Below are 20876 nucleotides of genomic sequence, written 5' to 3' on the forward strand. Positions count from 1 at the left end.
AGGAGAATTCTGGGAAGCGGAAGGCTGAGGAGAGAGACACTGCAGCCACCACCAGGACAAGCAGCATGTAAAGACTCTGGTAAGCCACCAGCCACGTGGCAAGGTATAGATTTATAAAAATGGGTTAATTTAAGATAAAAGAACAGTTAGCAAGAAGCCTGCCACGGCCATACAGTTTATAAGTGATATAAGCGTCTGAGTGATTATTTTATAAGTGGATTGTGGGACTGCGGGGCTTGGGGAACCTGGAGAGAAGCCCTCCAGCTACAGGACCTCTTCTGTCATCTTTTCCCATCAGCTCATCTACCCCTGCTCTTCTCCATCTCTCTTCAACTGTGTGAAGCACTCAGTGATTATACAAGGCATGATAAGCTCCCAGCTTTAAATTCAGCTGATTAGCTACTGTAATTCCACCTGCACAAGGTCTCTTGGCCATGCAACCCAATGCTGTCTACAGTTCTGTGGATTAGGATGTTAAGGTGCTGCTTGCCAGTCACATGGGGCAAATAAACAATTGGCCACCACATCCTTATATTTTCACACTGGACTTGGCTTTAAATCTAAATCCAAAATAACTTCTTAGGCAACTTTAAATCCCCGCTGCATAAAGCCTTAAGGATAACATTGGCAAGAGGCTGTCAAAACATAAAAATTAGCTTCCACTTATATTTTTGTGAGCTAGAATATAGATGGGAAGAGAAATTAAAAATTCACATATGTTTTTATGTTTCCTATGTAGTCATAGCTATAGATACAGAAAAAAATTGCTATAGTTCATCTCACACATGGTAACTGAAGGCTTCATTTTTAATGCTATTGCCTGTCTGAATGTGCACTCCTTCTTCCAAAGTGTGGAGTCATTCTGGTTTTTATTTGTTTGTAATTTTCATTTTTAGTGTTTGTCCACATCAAATGTCCTGCCCTTAAGTATTATGATCACAATTGGGGGCACAGCCTGAGACTGATGCTACATGGTCACTTCAAAGCTTTATAGCTAGTAGAAGTGAGCAAAGCTTCTATCCTGTTGAATACTAAAGCATGAGGGGAGAAATCTTCCTTTGCATTTTGCATTATGAGAAACTTCAAGTGAACAGTAAGTCTGTGGGGAGACATTGGCAGAGACTCTCAGTCAAATGTCAGCACGCCTGCTCACATCTCCAGCTCCTCTCCTCACTTTGCACTTCAGTGTGCTCCCTTGTAGCTGGCTCTTCTCTCTTCAAGTCAGTCAAATAGTTGTGAAAAGGTAGACCTCACAGTTTCTACTCCCTTTCATCCACTATTCCTCAGCAAAAAAAATTGCTTGTGAATACTTTACTTATGAACTGAAGAAATGGTCAACAAGTCAATAATTGCTACACATGTTGCTGAAATAATGCCCTCCTCCAAAACATTTATATGTATATGATATTTCTGAAGCCTTCCTTTTATGAAAAAAAAAGTCCTTCCTGACTGTGTGTGATCTCATGGCAAACATTAATAGAGATTATGGGTGTGACTCCCATCAGAAGAGTCTCTAGAAAACATGTTCATGACTCAGCAGATTCTCCAAAAAGCTCTCAAGGCATTTATCACACTCCAAACTGACGATGTTACCACCCTGTCATTCTGGTGCATGATGACAAAGCCACCCAACCCCTTCGATCTATCTTAGGAACTGCCGTTTTCAGGGAAGAACAAATTTAATAAGAGGCATCTTTGGGTAGTGCCAAGAATTTTGGCTAGCACCTTCCATGTTAGCCTAGAGATGTTTGTTTTCACTGTCTCCACCTTTTCTCACCTGTCACCTCTCTTTGAAATCTTCGCTTAAACTTCACTTGTTTGGGCCCCTTTCTGGATGCCATCCCGACCCCTGTCTTTTGAGTTTTAGTATGTAATCTGTGTGTCTCTGGATGTTAAACAAACCATAACAAAACGTTTACTCGGTTCCCTCTAAAGCAAACCATGCAAAATTCACAGAGAAATTCTCAACTTCAGATTTTTCTGGGGTCTGCACAGTGCTTTCAAATTTGATCAGTTTTACACAGCAACCCAGAGTCCTCACATGGTTTGAAAAAACAGGAACATTTCTCCAAGCCAAGGTCATCATAATTCAATAAGCTAGAATGTATTTGCACATGCACTACTGAGTGTGTTCCCAAACCAAGGCTTTAGGTTACTCTTTGCCTCTCTAGTTGGAAAAGCCCCAGTGTTTTGGATGAGAGTGGTAAGATGCTTGTCAGCTTTGTGCAAGACTCTGGGTTCAATTCCCAGCAGCAAAAATCACACCAACAATGACAACAGAAACATGGCAGAATGGAAGAGCCCCTAGGAAGGAGCTCTGAGGTAAGGTCCAGCTGCATTTATGACATTACCATTCTGAGTGCACTGAGAAGGGATGGGAGACAACCACTATTTATTAACTATCAAGTATGTGTGAAGTGATACCTGCTATGAAGATGCTCAAACAACCCACCCAAGGGCAAAAAGGCTCACACCAGGTAGGGGCAGCTTCTCTGCTGGACAGGCAGCGAAAGTGCTTCCAGCATGGGAACTATAAAGCCATGTCATGAGAAGATACACACAGGACAAAGCTAGAGGAGACTGCCATGAAGGTGAGGATACAGAGGATCCTGGTCTCAACATCTCAATCCTCTTATCTGTAGGCAGGATCAGTAATGACTCTCTCAAGGAACTAAATGAATTAGTGTTAAGCTCTTAAAAGTGCTAACATAGAGCAAATGACTTTTGAAGTTGACTAGAAGGACTTTTTAAACAGGACTCACTCCAAGGAAGTCGGTATTTGTGCTGGTTAAGTGAGGGAATGTGGAGACAGAAGTCTGAGGCAGATTTGGTGACAGGGACCATCACCGAGGGCACTGACCATGCTGAAATGCCAGGGACTGTATGCACCTGGACATGGGTGAGGGTCCTGTCCCAAAACTCCTGAAATGCGGAGGGCACGCTACATCTTGGCATGGCTGTCTTTGAAAAAGTTGTCTGATGTTTCTTGGCGTTTCCTACAGGCTTGACTCTTGAGTAAATCAGCAAATGGTACTAAAGAAGAAATTTATGGACCAATTTCAGCTGGGCCAATGAAGAGATACATAGACAAAGAAGCCGTGGCACCTATTTAAACTACCCTGAGTACTCCTAACCTTGGAAAAATTGTGTTACCGGGACAGCATTCAGCTGTACTAATAATATTCCAGGTATTAAGTCTGTCTACTGTCTTGCCAGTACAAAATCATCTTTTTCAAAAAAATTCAATTACACGTGTTTTGATAGCACCTGCTTGACTCAGACCATCAACAGACTGCATCACAATTTTGCACTACTGAATGGATTTCTCAGGCTATGGATCTACATGTTTTTCAAATTGGAGTGTATTCAGGAAGAGACCAATTACTTAAATTTGAGTAAGTTTGGACTGTGGTAAGAAAATCTACTTAGAAAAACACAGCAAGCGACAAGACAACTTTTGTCTCCTTTTCTATGTTCTATAGCTGAGGAGCAGACAGAGAGGTGGGGCATTGTGTCGTCAAGGGAAACAGAGCAGATAGCCAGATTGACTTCTTTGGACAAATCTGCCCTTTGGGGAGCCTGACCCACTGCTCTTGAAAGGGTGTTTTTCTCAAAATAAATGCATTTGCCCAATGCTGTTGCAACTCTCCTCTGATGCATGCAGCCCTACGACATGGAACTCCTTTCTTCTTTTTTTGATATTGCCAAGTTTCTGCCGCCTTGCTGGAGCCAACAACTTGTTTACCAGACATGGTATCAGGGACCAAGAAGTCCTGAAAGCTGAGGACATGGTCTCATACATATTAAGATTAGTTACTGCCAGCTCCTGGCTTAGTCTCAACTCCCAAACTCTCACCTCTACAAGGGAAGAATGGATTTGTAGTGAATTTTCCCAACCATGAAGGGTTCCAGAGGAAAAGCAGAAACGATTCCCTCTGTGGCCCTCATCTTGAGTAGCGCATCTTCATTGGATTAGGTCAACCTAGACCTGTGAGATTGACAGCTGCCTGCTTAGGGGGATTCAAAGACAGTTGGCAGTGTTTCCTTTGGTTCCTCCAACTAGATTCTCAATCTGTGGGTTCTAAGACATTGGGTTTTCAAAAATTAGCGCTTACTGAATTTACCCTAGAGGCTTGTTAAAATACAGTTACTGGCTCTTTATTGTATCTCCCACCCAGAGTGTCTAATTCTATAGTCTGAGGTCTACACTGGTAAACTCGATGTGTAACAAGTTCCCAGTTCCGGTCCGTGTTACTGATGTAAATAGCACAATCTGAGAACCGCTGCCTTAAAGCATCTACTCAAGATCTGAAAAGTAATCACTTAGCAATAAAAGGTGGAAATTCTTCAATATGTCATATGAAGCAGAAGGGTTTCAAGCAAGAGCATCAGGAAGCAAAAGCCTGTGACTGTATGAATAACAGTCGGTGTGAAGAAGCCACCGGCAAATGGAGAAAGGATAATGTAAAATTAATTAAAAAAAAAATGGAAGGCCACTGTTTTGGTCTTTACACTGGGCCAAGAACAGTGCTTGTTTTCCCCAAACTAGTTGGAAAAACACCTAAGTCCTGGTTGTTTGGTAAAGTACATGGGAGAACCTTCACTCGGTAGTGAGGATTAACCAGGCCTAGGCTATGCCTGCTCCAGCCCCACCTAAAACCATGAAAATCAAGAACCACAAAGAATAAACTGTTTCCAATGTCGGGCCTCGAAGGTGGCAAAAAGAAGCCTCTGAAACAGCCCAAGAAGCAGGCCAAAAAGATGGACAAGGAAGATGAGGCTTTCAAACAGGAACAAAAAGAGGAACAGAAGAAACCCAAGGAGCTAAAAGCCAACGCCGCGGGCAAGGGACCCCTGGCCACAGGTGGAATTAAGAAATCTGGCAAAGAGTAAGCTGTTCCTCATATCTGAGATGAGGGTGACCCTCTTCCATTTCTATTTAAATATCTGGATTCCCTGCCATAACATCTTTGCCACCTACAGCTAGAATGAAGTGTTACCCTGGAGCCTGTTAAACATCTGGATTCCCTGCCATAACATCTTTGCCACCTATAATCAAAATGAAGTGTTATCCCGGAGCCTGTTGTACATTGTAATAAACTTTTGTAAAATAATAATAATAATCATCATCATCATCATAATAATAATAATAATAATAAATACAATGGCTCATTGTCTCTAGTATTCAGCAATTCCTACCTCAGCTGTGTATTTATTTATTTATAAGATTTATTTATTTATTTATTATGTATACAGTGTTCTGCCTACATATATCCCTGCAGACCAGAAGAGGGCACCAGATCTTATTACAGATGGTTGTGAGCCACCATGTGGTTGCTGGGAATTGAACTCAGGACCTCTGGAAGAGCAGTCAGTGCTCTTAACTTCAGAGCCATCTCTCCAGCCCTCAGCTGTGAATTTAAAGTAAACCCAGTCTGAAATCCTACCAGAGTTGTTTCATCTGTGTTGTACTCTGAATTCTGTATCACTTTGAATTAATTAAAACAACTCAATAAAAGGCAAAATAAATAAATAAATAAATAAATAAACTGTTTCCAAGTGACTGTATCCTAGAACAACATTTAAGGATATTTACAGGAACACAAATATCTGACAGCCAGTAAAGTAAATTTCACAATGTCTGGAATCTAATAAAAAATAAAAATAAAAACTACCAGGTTTTTGGAGAGCCAAGGAACTATGACCTCCAATGAGAAGAAAAACTAACTGAAACAAATCGAATCTATGACTGACACAGATGTAAATATCATCAGGTAAGGGCATTAAAGCGATTATCCGAACTGTATTCAGTATTGCCAATCACTGTAATTAAAGTCAGAGATACTTTTTAAAATGCTTACACTGAGCCATGCAGACTAAAAAAATTTCAACATGTGAGATGAAAAATGGGTTTGAGGGATTAGTGACCCACCAAGCATTGTAGAAAAGATTAATGAATCTGAAGAGCCCAGAATAGAAATCATCCGAAGTAAAACAGAGAAGTAAAGAAACATGGTATCCACCAATGATCTGTGGGACTTCAGCAGCCTAAAATAATGTATGTACAACCCGAGCATCCTGAGGAATGAAAAGAACATTACACACAGTGCAAGGACAAAATGACAGTGGATCTCTCCCAGGGAACAATACAAATAGGAAAATAGTAGAATGAGATCTTAAAAGTACTTAAAATTGCCAACTGAGAACGCTAAGCTCAGAGAAGCAAAGACTTCTCCAGACATACAAAAGCTCTTCAAATTCATCAAAAGATCCACACCACAACAAATGTGAAAGGTGAAAAGGGAAGGATGCCAGGTGAAAATACTGACGAACACAATGGAAAGAATGCCTCTGTTCACGTCTAAAATGACTACCAAAAGGTTGAAGCTCATCCCCAGTTTCCTCTGGCTAACAGGGAAATAGCCAAATCCAGAGCCCCTTTTCTTGGTGGATCACATCAAACCAGACAAAAACAGGAGCCCAGGAAAGACTCATGGGCAGCACAAATTTAACATGCTTAGAATTATTCTGACTAACCCAACAAGGGCTGTGCTTGATGAGGCATACTATATATTTTTATACTTAAATTGACTTTTAAGGAGCTGCCCACTTTCTGAATGTACAACATATTGCTGAGAAATGGGAAATGCAATACAAATGTTGGAAAGTATAACTGAGGAAACAGTAAGTACTGGTTTATTTAATCATCATAACAAAACATGCCCTCTCTTAACAGGAGCAACTAGAGCAGGAGGAAGTGACTAGTCCTTCATTAAACAGCTGCGAAGTCACAAGCCTGGGCTCATCACCAAGGCGTCTGTTCTTGGGCTCAATGTTCTTCATGTCATATTTACAGGCCTAGGTCTAGAAAAGAGCAGAAAAGGAATGTTTTTAAGTCAGAAGATGAGCTAAGAAGGCCCAATCTGTAAATTATAAAAACTCAAGATAGAAACAACCATAGAGACAAGGAAGACATCTTTAAAAAATTCTGAGAAAAACTATGTAAAGGATTTATACTCAGATGACACAAACTTTCTCAGCATCAACAGAAAAGGTAGGATGACACAGTGTATTATATATACTTACATACTGTATGTAGTATATTCCCACGCCCAAAGACTGAAGCAATCTGGAGTGTTATAATCCCGAACTCTTAATGGGGCGTGCATGAAGACAAAGAGATTTCCAGATCTAAAAGGTCTGAAATACTGCACTCCCCACAGATTCTTTCTCAGGAAATCATAGGAAGATACATTTTAGCTAAATTAACAAATGATAAAGAAGAGAGTGGCAACCTATACAAGAAAGGACCAGTTAGTTAAGAAGGGAGAGCCCGGAGGAGAGCAGTAACAGGTGTACACAGCCGCCAGTGCAGCCTGGAGAATGACAGCATGCTGCAAGAGAATTTGAACCTTCTGGAGAAGCAGAATGCTGACTTGAATGGATGGCTAGAGAGGAGTGAATGACAGTATATCAAAACTTCATAAATGAGAAGAGAGAAGAAATCCATCCAGATCAGAGGATATGACTTAGCAATGGAGTGCTTGACTAACATATGGGGTCCTAAGTTCAAACCCCAGAGTTTGAGTCTGTGCACCCCCAACACACACACACACACACACACACACACACACACACACACACACACACACACCCCATTTACTTTAGGGAAAGCAAATTCTGTACGAGAAGAGAAATGAAGTAAAAAAGCAATGGGCACTGATTTCACTCAAAATTATATTCTAAAATACTGTGAATGAAAAGAGGTTTCTGTTTGTTAGTTCACTGGTTACACACACACACACACACACACACACACACACGCACGCACACACACACACACACACACACACATACACACACACTTGCATGGCTATCAGTTAGGCATATACTGGGCATTTGATAAATATGTATTAAACCAATGAATGACTACAAAGAGGAAAGAGGTATCAACACATGCAAGGTGAGCGTGAGAAAAAGCTGGTAAAAGCTACATTCCCTTCTTGAATAGAAGTGAATAAATAAAGTCTGGAACTGAAAACAAAAACAAGAAATAGAAAGATAATTATGCTGTTTCAAAGCAAAGGCGAAGACTTGAAAAAGTAAAAGGGGTTGCCATGAGGAGGAGGAGGAAGTGAGACAGAGAAATATCAGGGGACTGCTGCTTCCTATTGTAACTGCAGAGCTAGCTGCCTTTTTAGACAATAACTTAGAAAGTATTAAAATTGTAAATTGACAAAAGTAATTATCAGCAACCCCACAAGTCAGTTGGTAATTAACAGAATGGCCTGGCCTCCCAAACCAGAACAAAACTGCTTTGTCTTTAACATTCCAAAGAAGTTTCTCATTACATAAAGGTACCTAGGGAGATGGTTCAGTGGGAAAATGCTCTCCATGCAAGCATGTGGACCTGAGTTTGATCCCCAGCACCCATATAAAAGCTGGTGTGTATCTGTAACCCCAGTGCTGGAGCAGGGTGATTTACAGGCAAATGCCTGGAGCTTACTGGCCAGGACCCCTAATTAATGAACTCCAGGCCACAAGAGACTCTGCCTCAAAAACTCTGTGGAGAGTGACCAAGAAAAACACCTGACATTAACTTTGATTGTCACACATACAGACCTATGTGTACAGACACCCATATGCACACATACACGCACATATATACACATGTATATTAAAATAATAAATATGAAAAAATAACTCCAAACACCGCTACTCAAAGATAATCATGTGAAATATTTTAGTATATCTGGGAGAGATTTTTTCTGAGTATTTTTTTTTATAACTGACATGTAGATTTTAATTTATTTCTTATAATGTTGAAACTGAACAAGGGGAAACTGAGTCACAACCTCCATTAGCCTGAGGATCTCTAAAATAGCAGATAAAAATATAGTGCACCTCCCTGCTAGTGTGTCTATGAGGCATACCTGCTCACCTGAGAGCAAAGGACCGCATACAGTGACTACTCAGGAGTCCTTAACTATTTGCTAGAGGTGACAGGGTCTTAAGAGATTCATATGGTGGACACTTCAAGATGAACTCTACATAGAGAAGGATGGTATTGCATGGCCAGTCACTTCCTGAAATGTGCAAATTACTTAGGCTTTGAAATACTGCGTCCAGGATCCTTGACAGTGGCAGACTATGAGGTGGGAACTTTTCTGGTGGTGAGGGGTGGGGTGGTGGTGGCAGAAGCTTCAAAGCCAAAATATTCATCATGATACAGATGTGTAATGACAAGGAGTCCTTCGGGGGTCTCCAATTTATGTAGCAAAAAGTATTACTGATTTAGACAAAGAAAGAGGAAAACCAGACCCAGAGTGGAGATGCTAACATTCTAGGAATACAAAGGACAGTCCAACAGGTTCATTTGATCTTCCTGTGGAATATAAACACATGAAGAGATAAGACAAGATGACTGATTCTTTCTGAGTCCTTCCCTTAGGGAAGGAGGGATGTAAACTGGGAGGTGAGGGTGGAGCAGAGATGGAGTCACAGGTAACTGACACTGCTCTGGCTTAAAAGCTTTCGTGAACTGTGGACCAACAGCTGTGGGGCATCCATGGGACCTGGACTAGGCCCTCTGTATAGGCAAGACAGTTATGTAGCTTGATCTGCTTAAGGGGCCCCCTGGCAGTGGGATCAGGATCCATTCCTAGGACATGAATGGGCTTTTGGAGCCCACTGTCTATGGTAGGACAATTTACACAGCCTTGGTGCTGTGGACCTGCCTCAACTGAATGTACCAGGCTCTACTGTCTCCCCACAGGAGGCCTTGCCTTGGAGGAGGTGGGAAGGGGGGTTGGGATGGAGGGAGAAGACTGGAGAGGTGTGAAGATAGAGGGGTGGGGATCTGTTGTTGGTATATAAAATGAATAGAAAATTTTGTAATAAAAAATACTTAAAATTTAAAAAAAAGAATAATCTTAATTCTAGTACTAATTAGTTGAATAATCAGATTACTGCCTCACTTTTCTAACCTGCTAATTGGGACCATAAAACCTATGCTGCTGCCTTATAATGTGGCTAGAAAGAGGTCACAGGACAGTGGTGGTATCAGTCCAATGGCAAGTCAGGGACTACAGGGTTCTTGATTCTGTTTCAGAGCATTTGGAGAATGCTTAGCTGGGTCTGGCAGCTAGTAATTGGGGAAAGGCCAAAAATATATTAAAGTTCACGTGTAGGAAGCACCCAGAGGAGGCAGGGGAACAAAGGTAGGAGGGTGGGATTGCTCTAGAGTGCCCAAGTTGAAAAGAGAACACCGGAGAGGGCACTGACATCTGAGGACCCTGCCGGGGGTCAGGCCTTCTGAGGAGCAGCCCTGGCTTCTTGGTAGTAGAGAGAGAGAGGGAGGGACACAGAAGGCTGCTTCGGCAATAGTAAGACAACTGCAGACTGGACCAAGAAACAGTGCCATTTTGGAAAGGATTGTCATCATGAAGTAGGGCTGGGGCTGCTGACTGAGCAGGATGCAGATTGGTGGACATCCTGCTTTCTCCTGCCCCGCAGGCTTCCTCTAATCATTTCTCACGTCATTGCTAAGCAGGTGGACTTAGCTCTAGCCCCAACCTCACAAACCAGCACATAAAAGGGGTAGGCAACAGTATCTTCCCATCAGGTACAATGCCCGTGGAAGAGAATTTGTGGGGAATCCACCTGAGTTTCTTGCAGATCTTCAGAAATAAAAAATCTCCCCAGTGCCAGTGAGATGGGACTCAGAGGGGCTTGGCCACCAAGGCTGACAACCTGACTTTGAGTTGATACCTAAGATTCACGTGGTAAGAGAGAGCTGACTCCTACAGATTGTCCTCAGACCTCCACATGCACACGGTGACACATGGCTATCCACATACACACCCATACACCCACAACATTTTTTAAACACATCTCCTTGATCTAAACATCAAGGGACCTGTTCTGAAAACAACCTGAGAAAAATAAATGTGTTCTCCCCCAAGAGCTCTGCAGCTAGGGAAAGTGGCCCAGTGTCAGTGTGAGGAGAAGTCACCTTGGAGGACTGATCTGTGGCCAGAGGGTCAACTCTGACCTTAGAATTAAATATTCGGTCCTGGTTCAGCAACAGACCCCCTTAGGACCTCAGCTTCCTGCTTGGGCATGGAGGTGAATCCACACTGACCTGCTTTTCCAGAGGGCTGTTAGGTTTCTTCTCACCTCATGCATCAATGATTCATTAAAAACCAGTACAAATCTCAGGCTGGAGAGATGGCCAAGAGCCCTGGCTGCTCTGCCAGACAACCTGGGTTTAAATCCCAGTACCCGCACGGTGACTCAACCCTCTGAAACTCCACTCACAGGGAATATGACATAATCTTCAGGTCTCCACAGTCACTTCACACTTGTGGTTATAGACACAGATGCAGACAAAACACTTATATACATAAAGTAAAAAAAAAAACAATTCTCTTTTTAAATCGTGAGGTTAAAATTCCAATTCAGGGGCCAGTGAGTTGACTGAGGAAGTAAAGGTGCCTGCCACCAAGACTGACAGCTAGAGCTTCATCTCTGAGGCCCACCCAGAGGGAAAGAAGTGATTCCCACAGATTATCCTCTGACCTCCACACATGCACTATGGCACATGCATACCCCTAAAACAAATCCAAAGATGACAGACAGACAGACAGACGCATGAGAGATACATATATAGATACAGATACATAGATAAATACATAGATGTGCTTTTTAAAAGAAAATTCAAAATCATTAAGGGGGAAATCAGATGGAATCAAAATTGCTTCCAAATAAGCCATTCTAAGACCCAAATAGAACATACTAGCCTACAAAAGTAGATTGGAAGCAGCCAGGCTCAGTGGGTGGGTACCAAGACATCACTGGTTATCATCCAAGTCCAGGTTGCAATGTAAGTGACCTACATTTACATCTCACACTTAGCAGGTGCGAACTGAGACCTTTTCTGCTCCAGGAGAATGGCAAGAGCCATTTAAACCATCCTTTACTTCCTCTTCCCCTGCCCTTTGTTTCTTTGTTTTCCTGAGATACGTGTACAACACCTACCAGAATGACTGAAAGTGGAACAGAAAATCCCAAGGAACGGGTGACAATGTAGAATAAACAGAACACGGATGAGAATACACACCGAACAGCCCTGTTAATAGATCAGTAGCATCTATTTGCCAGACTCCTTCATCTGGTGACCCCACTCCTTCCCACACAGGTGAAGTATGTGTCTACTTGTACTATGTTTATAACAACCGAATCTGTCCTTCGCTATTGATGGTCAGGAGAGCAGCATTGTGGCTGAGGAACAAGATGTGAGCAGGAAAGCATCTTCCTGGAGCTGACAATATCCTGCTGCTCAATGGGGTTCTGTTCCCATGGTTGCCAACAATTCATAAACATTTGTTTACATTCATTAAACTGCCTACTTTTTTGTAAGTAGTCAAAATCTTAATAAAAATAAAGTGATTCTATTTAGCTTCTGAGTATACAGGCAAAAGAATCGAAAGCAAGAACTCAAAGAGATACATATCTACTGGTATTCATGGCAGCTATCTTTCGGTCATTCAATAACCAAAAACTGGGAGTTTTTGGCAATAGATGCCAAATAAACAAGATGTTGTATATACACTCACAGAATATTATTCTGCCTGAAAAAAAAAAGAAGTTCAGACATATGCTATATGGATAAGACTTGAATTTGCTGTGGTAAGTAAAGTAAGTCCATTTTCACTAAAGAACAAATACTGCATGATCCCCCTTATGTGAAGAACATGAAGTGGTCAGATTCATGGAGAGGGAAAGCCGCATGATGCCACATGATGATGCATGACGATGTCAGAAATGATGAGGAGAGGAGAATGAGGAAGTTAGCATTTAATAGATACAGAGTTCCGTTTCATGAGAAGGGACAAGTTCTATGGATGGACTGTGGAAATGATGACCTAACCGTAGATGTGCTGAATGTCTCTGATCTGCATACGTTAAGATAGGAAATTTTATGCAGTGTGTAACTTGAATTAAAATGTTCATTTTCACCTAAAACAAGTTGAATGTGATTCTACTATATACCTCATAAATGTATGCTAACAAACTTACTAACTACCTACAGAAGACCTTCAGGAGTCCCCACCCCCTTTTGTGGCTTACTCTAAATCCTACCTTCCATGCTGTTGTAGACAGAAAGAAAAGTGAAGGGCAGACTTCCAAGCACTGTGGTGTATAAGGCTCTGTATGCACTGGGATCCTGCACTGTACAACAGCTGTCCTCCTTTTCAGAGTCACAGCCCCGGGTGGGAAGGGCAAGTAGAGAGGTCTCTGTACATACTTTAAATTCGGGAGGCTGAGGAAAAGAACCCCAGTATAAAAGAATGGGGGGATCTCAAATTCAAACTGTGAGCTAGCCCCTCAGATACCCAGATTCCTTACTCCCCTCAAAAAGCAAATTCAATTTTCAAATTAGATTTGTGTCTCTACTACTCCCCAAAGAAAGCACATTAGATTGCACAGATCTTTTCCATACATTAAAAAAAAAAAAATCACCATTTGACTTGAAAACAGTTTATTTAATTTATACAAATAACTACTAGATACAAAAAGTAGATTAAAACAAAATAGTTATTTTTTTCTGGCAGAGTTTAAATGCACATAATGGATAATTCCGAAGAAGATGCATTTTCCCCCCACAGCGTTTGGGACTAAAATTCTACTGAAATCTTTGCTTCTAAATCAGTAATATATTGGGTGGTGTCGCATGGGTAATGACTAAATACGTTCTGCATACGAACTGAAAAGAAAGTTACAGTCTACACACATAAAAAAATGTGAAGCACTTAAAATGTGAATTTAACTGATAATAAAAGAAAATGTCCATTTCAGAGTCTAGTGTTAAAAACATTTCAGTAATAAAATCATAAGACCACATAAAAATAAGCTTTAACATATGCATGAAGCAGTTTTGTAAAAACTGCTAAGTGCACAAGTAATAAATAATTTGCAAAGTTGTGTATAAACAATTCCTAATGTTTGCATCGTTGTAAACATCAGCACGTGTGTAAAATGCAGCAGAGCCTAACATTACATTTTTTGTTTTGCCAAATTGAATTCCTATTATCCAAAGACAGACCAGTGGAATACGCAGCCGATGTTTTGGCAAGTTGGGTCTTTAAAATTAAGGGTAACAGTGCAAGAAAGGAATGCACAGAATTCCTAGTGCAACACAGAGGAGCAGTGCAGCCAATATTGCTGATTAAGAATTCACCACCTCCTTGAGTTTCCCGTGGGGAGTGTCTAGGAGACCCGTGAGAGATATGCAAAGCCACTGTCTTAATGCCCAGATCTCTTGCAGGATCTCTCTGTGTTCCTCCAGTCCCCTCCCTTTGCGACCGTCTCTGCCCACCATTAGTCTCTGTGGTGGGAACCGTTCGCCACGTGCCCAGGTCACAGTTTTTGAGCGAGGTTAGGGTGGTTTCAGGGTCTCCCCGGAACATGGCTGGGAAAGACATCTGCTTTTGTCAAAGCAGCCACTTCGGGAGGGAGACCGATGGTTCTGTTTTGACAACTGGTCAGGCCAGCATTAGGTCCCAGCTGGACAATGACAGTGTTGACTCTTCCTTCTTGACACCGTGAAAAATGTCAACAGTCAGTTTTTAATTTGTCTAGGGAATTATCGATTTTGGTCAAAGTCTTTTTGATACGCAGAGCTGTGAGTCTTGCAGATGGATTCTGATACCAGCATTCTTTCATCAGCTTCGCCAAAGATGTTAATGTCTGAGGAGAGAAAAGAAACATCACACAAACTGGTTTTTTAGTGGTCCTGGAGACTGGGCAGATACCCAGTGTCAAACTGTTCTGAAGAACCTTGCAGGTCTTGAGAAGCTGGTCATGCTATAGTCATCTTCTTTAAGCAAGCACTCAAGGCCTTAGCCACCAATGAAGAAGCCACTTGGCGTTCCATGAACTTCTTTTGGAATACTATTACTACCAGCTTACTTTATTAGGCAAATGCCATGGGCCCAGTCAGAGACCTTGGATTTTATGGCTGCTAAAAGGAATGTTATTAACTCAGAGATAAGAGTGGAATCTTAGGAGTGGTCTTGGATGTGCTACTACTTATGAACAACATTTCAGGCTCCTCAGCATGGAGCAGCCTGCTTCTAGAATCTCAGGTGTAAGCAGAGATGGTCAAGAGTTAATCACCATCACTCAGTCTCTTGGTTTACAAATACCACTGCCGCTTTAGGGCAATGGTATGAGTGATCTCGTTCTCGACACTGGTCACTCACACATGGACACTTACGTGACTATTGTCACTCATTAGCAACATCTACCAGATGATGCAATTAAGCTATAGGAACCTACATAAAACTGTGTAGGAAGAGAATAGATGCACCACGTACATGCTAAGAGCCAGGAAGCTAACACTTGCTGGGATGAACTCTAAAACTAATAACAGAGTGTGCTTACTGGGTCTGAGAACCATCTGTTGGGTATGTTTGGCCTCTGTTGATCCACACAGACAACTTTCCTCATATCTTCAAAACTTGGGTCATTGGGAACGACATCATAGAATGGTGGTTTGTAATCTTCCACTATACCTGCGTACAACAAGATGGAAATTATGTGGGTTAGCAGGAGAGTACACATCCCCCCTGGGTTTCACTGCTCTGTGTCACGGCCATGAGTTATACAGTGACAGGATAAAGTACCAGTCACCTTTCGCCTATGTCAAGATGGCTTTGGAAGCCACAGGCAGGTCCTAAAGTAAGTTGAGAACAAGGCAATAAATATATAACCGGCAGGAAATCAGAAGCATAAGACAAAGGCTTAAAGTCCTCTCGTGAGATTGCAAGTACTAACAAACTCCTCCAACAATGTCTACAAAGAGCTCATAACCATCTGTAATTTCCATTTCCGGGGCTCTACACCCTCTTCTGCCCTCCATGGGCATCATGCGCACACACGCACGCACATGTAGGCAAAACACTCATACATACAAAATTAAATTTTAAAATCTTTTTTTTAAAGTATCTGCAAACAACTAGAGGTTAAAAAAACAAATCAAGACCATCACCCAAATCACCTTTTTATTATAAAATTATTTTGTCAAAAAACTCATTGCTTTCAAAGTAATCCCTCCCCTCAGGGACATGCAAATAATGTGACCTGAGGTCCTCGTTTCTCCAGTCACTCACGCTACACACAGGCATGTCCTCAAACTACCAGACAGACAAGCATCTGTTTGGTGGCTCCTGCAGTTACTATCACTACCTGTCTTCTAACAAAGACCATGAATTCCACAAAGCAACTGAAAACTTCACCAGATGGACTTAGCAAAGTGACCGTCCTCTTCCAGCCAGGAAGCCAGGGAAATGACTACTTGGTTCCCCTCATCAACAATGCGGTCAGTGACTAACTCGGCTGCTGGCCCCCTTCCTTTGTGCATGTAACTTAGTTCTATTCCTAGACACACAGGGGGCTGTTGCAGAGGACAGAAGGAGGCTGGGAGTAAAAGGTATAATTAAGCATTTCCAGTCTTCGCAAGCCCCCTAAAAAAGCTTCAATCCCCTTTTCATTTGTCGCAGAGGTTAGTGAGAATCCACGCGCACCAATTTCACACAAATACAAACCACTTATGCAGAAGATCAGAGATGAGGAGCATCTGCTCTAGAAATACTACATGGTTTCTAAACCTCACAAACTCCAGAGTTTATTTTTAAAATGGAAACTAGTCGAAACTGTATCTTAAAAATTTTAGTTGACACTTGGTTAATTCTAAATAACATCCACGTTGTATAACTGCATCTGCGATGTGGATCCAAATTAAAACCTTTCTGGGCAAACAGCAATTGCTCTTAATAGGCATAAACCATTGCTCACAGGAGGCGGCTACAACCGTCTCCAAATCTTACCTACTTCTCTTGTAAGGATCCCTGAATACATTCAAACAAAAATGTCTTCACTCTTCAGTACTTGGAGAAACCACCCCAAACACAACTGAACATCAAGCTAAAAAAGAACTTCCATCTTTTGTGGGGCCACATTCATTCACAGGAAACAGAAAGCAAGATGCTATTCACCATCTCTCCATTTATCCATGGGGATACATTTGGTAGGCTGGCTTAATTCTTTAAAAATGTAACAGAATCACCTGCTATTTGGGGCAAATTGTTTAGTTCCCAGAAAAAAGGTTATGTGGATATGAGGAGTAATATAAAGGTGCTCTCTCTCTCTCTCTCTCTCTCCCTCCCTCCCTCCCTCTCTCCCTTTCTCTCTCTCTCTCTCTCTCTCTCTCTCTCTCTCTCTCTCTCTCTCTCTCTCTCTCTCTCTCTCTCTCACACACACACACACACACCCCAAACATAGTTGTATATTTAAAACACAAGACCTAGCCCAATAGTGCACATTGCTATACAAAACCCTAGTCCCCTTGTGTTTCTAATTTTCATAGCTTGACCTTACTAAATGTTGTCATGTGTTAACAAAAGGAATTGATGTTTTCAAACAAAGACCACTTAATTCATTGTAAATTGGAAATGGAACACTAAGTCATGCCTCTCTTTCTTCAGCCATTGGCTTAGACTCATGATTTCCATCTGACTCTGGCTATGCTCCTCAAAAAGAATTAATTTTAAAAAAATACTCTGGGATTAACCTGCAGCATTCTTTTGGAGGAAACTCACTTTGGTCAAGAAAAGTCATTTTTTTTTTCTATTGACCAAAAGTGCTTTATATCGATTATGAATGGAATGCTGGGTTAAATGCCAAGGAAAATCACCCATCTAGTACATCACAGGACTAGTATCTCTTTTTCTCTTAGATAATATAAGTCTTGTACAAAAATACCTCAAAACTGTTGTTTGTTGGTATGTCTGTGTGCATATGAATGTGTTCATGTGGAGGGGAGGAGAGGGGTGTTTGTATTGAGCTGGAAGTCAACCCCAGTCAACATTCTTTGGGTGCCATCTACCTTTTTGTTTTGTTTTGTTTTATTTGAGAAGGGGTCTCTCACTGGCCGGAAGCTTGATCAGTGGACTAGGCTGGCTGGACAGCAGGCTCCAGAGACATCCTCGTCTCCGCCTCCCAGCACTGGGATTACAAACACGTGCCACCATGCCCAACTTCTCCACGTTGCTTCCTGGGATGGAACTCACGTCCTCACACAAGCACTGCCCTGTCTCCCCAGCTCCCTCAACCTTTCACACCACTATTTACTTTTACTTGGAAGGGAGAAATTCTCTCATGTTTATGTGTTAGCTCCTAAATTGATTCAATAGTCATTTGATTCCTTTCACTGTGTATCAGAGACTGAGCCCAGAGGTAGGGATACAGAAATGAAAAAGATGTAGTACTAGTGATGAATGACAAAATCATGGGGGAAAAACCTTTGAGAAGATAATCATGAACTAATATTAAAGACAGGAGCAATGGGATAGCTGGAGCTCAGAGAAAAACACTGTGTGGTTTCCTAAGTAGTTTCTAGAAACTCGGTGTCATGGATGCAAAGAAGTTCCAGAACCCAGGGCCGGGGGTGGGGGGTGGGGCAGGGCAAGGATGAGTCATTTGGGAGGAAGAGCAGGGGCCAGGAAAAGAAAAACTACCAAGGAGAGGGTATTTTCCAGATGGAAGGGGTTTATGGAGGAAGGAGAAGAATTAGAAAGAGCCTCCCACACTGGAGAGATGAGAGGAGTCCCCTGTGAGTGGAACTGGTGTATGTGGTAGGAAGAAAGGATAAGGCTGGGGTGGTGGGTGGGCTGTGCATTCAGAATGTGCCATGTCTTAAGTTGCTAGATACAGACGGACTGACTTACAGCTGTTCCTCACCTTCTGTCTGAATGTAACAATCTGCTTGGCCGAGCAAAAAAGTGAACTGTAAGTCCCACAGAGGCGGCACTGGATGAGCTTTGCCAAACCCTGACCCAGCAGAGAGGATACCAAGAATTGAGGAAAACAAGTAAAAGTGCAGGCCTCTAATCCCAGCACTCTGGAGGCAGAGGCAGCCCATCTCTGTGCTCGAGGCTAGCTGTTGTAGCTAGCCAGGGCTACACAGTGAGACCCTGTCTCAAAACAAACAATATAAGAACAGATACACAAAATACTTCAAGTGCCACATGAGTGGTACAAACAGCAAACGAGAAGAGGGATTCAGAGAAGAGGTGACATCAGACGGTTGTCAAAGAAAGAACAGTCAGCCAGTCAGCCGTGGCCTTCCCATTAAGGCTGCTGCTGACTCAAAGGGACACAGGAAAAAAGTCAGAGAGATTATTCATAACTTCTTCCGCCACAGCTTTGGGCATGTGCAATTCATTTGTATAATTGGTGTTGGTGTGTTGCGGCCCTGCCCGGCGGGGGTGCATATGTCTAATGGAAACTTTTCCGTTCTTTGGGGCAAATCTATCTTTCCCAACATTCCCTAGCTCTAATATGCTGCATGCTCAGCTCTCATGCCATAGTTTTACCAATCTTTAAAATACACATCAAAAGATCAGGTGCAAATCAACAGCAACACCCACAACACATCAGTACGGCTGTGTCCCAAAACAAACGCTCCCTGGAGACGCAGTCCTGGAGGCCTTAGGCCACGCCCACACAGAGGGTAGTCTGCATAGTTTATCTGGTTCACATAGCTAGTTCCAGGTCACTCTGGGCAACCAAAGTGAGGAGGGAGGGAGGAAGGGAGGGAGGGAGGGAAGGGAGGAGGGAGGGAGGGGGAGAGGGGAGGTGATAGAAAGAGGAGGGAAGGAGGGGAGAAGAGAAGAAGAGAGGAGGGGAGGGGAGAACAGGAGAGGGGAGGGGAAAGGCGGGGAGGGGAGGGGAGGGGAGGAGAGGAGAGGAGAGGAGAAGAGAGGAGAGGAGAGGAGAGGAGAGGAGAGGAGAGGAGAGGAGAGGAGAGGAGAGGAGAGGAGAGGAGAGGAGAGGAGAGAGTCAGTATGAAGCAAAAAAAAATTACATGACACTGGTAGAAGTTGCATTTGGATACGCAAAAAAAAAAAAATCGTGAAAGAGTATGTATATGGATGAATCCTGGTGTGATGAGGTTCACAGAAGGACATTCAGTATTTGTGTTACTTTATCTACCATGCCTCACAGCACAATGCCAAAATAATTTAATACCATGGCACATATAAAAGATGACTAACGCGTACACGGATAAGGCTAGTCGTACGGAAGGATGCTAGCCCTGGCCCTCTCAGCCCTGCGTCATGCCAAGTAAGCAAGGAAGAAGTTTTGGATCCAGAGCTCCGAGGATCTCTCCATTGTAGTTAATGGATTGTGGACCTGAGTCTTGGAGACAGGGGACCAGGAACCCACAGCCGACAGTTCGGAAGGCAGGCAGGCAGGCAGGGAAGCCCAGCTCTGCTCAACGCTAGGTAAAGGAACCCTGTGACAGCTGTGCCATCACCTGTCGCCTCCCCTGCAATTCATGGCATATGGAACCATGTGCACCGAAGACAAAACCCAGTCTCGTGGAGGTCAGAAGCAAAAGTCAACAGCCTCTAACAGAGTACTACATAGTCAGGCACGGCTAAAATATTAAGCAATGTTATCTTAAGATGTCAGAGGGGGCGGGGGCAGTCTAAGACAGCTTCACGGTCACTCCCCAGCAGGAGCTGCCTATCCCACTCTCAAACCTAGAGAAACAGAAGCACCACAGAGCTGGAGCATCTTGGAACTGTGGAAGCCTCTTGAGCAGAGGGGCCATGGGCTAAAGGCTGGCACTGTTACGAAAGATGCAAATATTTGTCTTAGAGGAAGTAAGGAGGACACCAAACAACTTCTCATAAAGTTCTGATGCCTCCGAGTTATTTCAGCATGAGGCCAACTAATGGTCCTCCTCTGCTTAGTAACTCCGAATCGGGGATATGAAATTCCAGGAAACGGAAAGAACAAGAATA

General features: G+C 42.6%; 2 protein-coding genes across 3 annotated transcripts in view; one reads left to right on the forward strand and one right to left on the reverse strand.

Moving 5' to 3' along the window:
* The first annotated feature begins 4698 nt into the window (after positions 1-4698).
* LOC114704083 (translation machinery-associated protein 7-like) lies at positions 4699-4893 on the forward strand. The gene has a single exon (XM_037204380.1). The coding sequence runs from the start codon at positions 4699-4701 to the stop codon at positions 4891-4893; it is 195 nt and encodes a 64-aa protein (XP_037060275.1).
* An 8633-nt stretch (positions 4894-13526) lies between these two features.
* Acvr1 (activin A receptor type 1) overlaps positions 13527-20876 on the reverse strand; it is a 122694-nt gene continuing 115344 nt past the window's right edge. For both annotated transcript variants that reach the window (XM_037204795.1, XM_028873141.2), the window contains 2 exons: positions 15448-15578; positions 13527-14751 (listed from right to left, as the gene is read on the reverse strand). In XM_037204795.1, coding sequence (XP_037060690.1) covers positions 14617-14751; positions 15448-15578 — 266 coding nt within the window. In that variant the 3' untranslated portion in view covers positions 13527-14616. The remainder of the gene's footprint in view (positions 14752-15447; positions 15579-20876) is intronic.

The sequence above is a fragment of the Peromyscus leucopus genome, chromosome 4, assembly GCF_004664715.2.
Source record: "Peromyscus leucopus breed LL Stock chromosome 4, UCI_PerLeu_2.1, whole genome shotgun sequence".
Classification (NCBI taxonomy): Eukaryota; Metazoa; Chordata; class Mammalia; order Rodentia; family Cricetidae; genus Peromyscus; species Peromyscus leucopus.

Coding starts and splice junctions, on each gene's coding strand:
- LOC114704083 (XM_037204380.1), top strand. CDS start 4,699: ATGTCGGGCCTCGAAGGTGGCAAAAAGAAGCCTCTGAAACAGCCCAAG.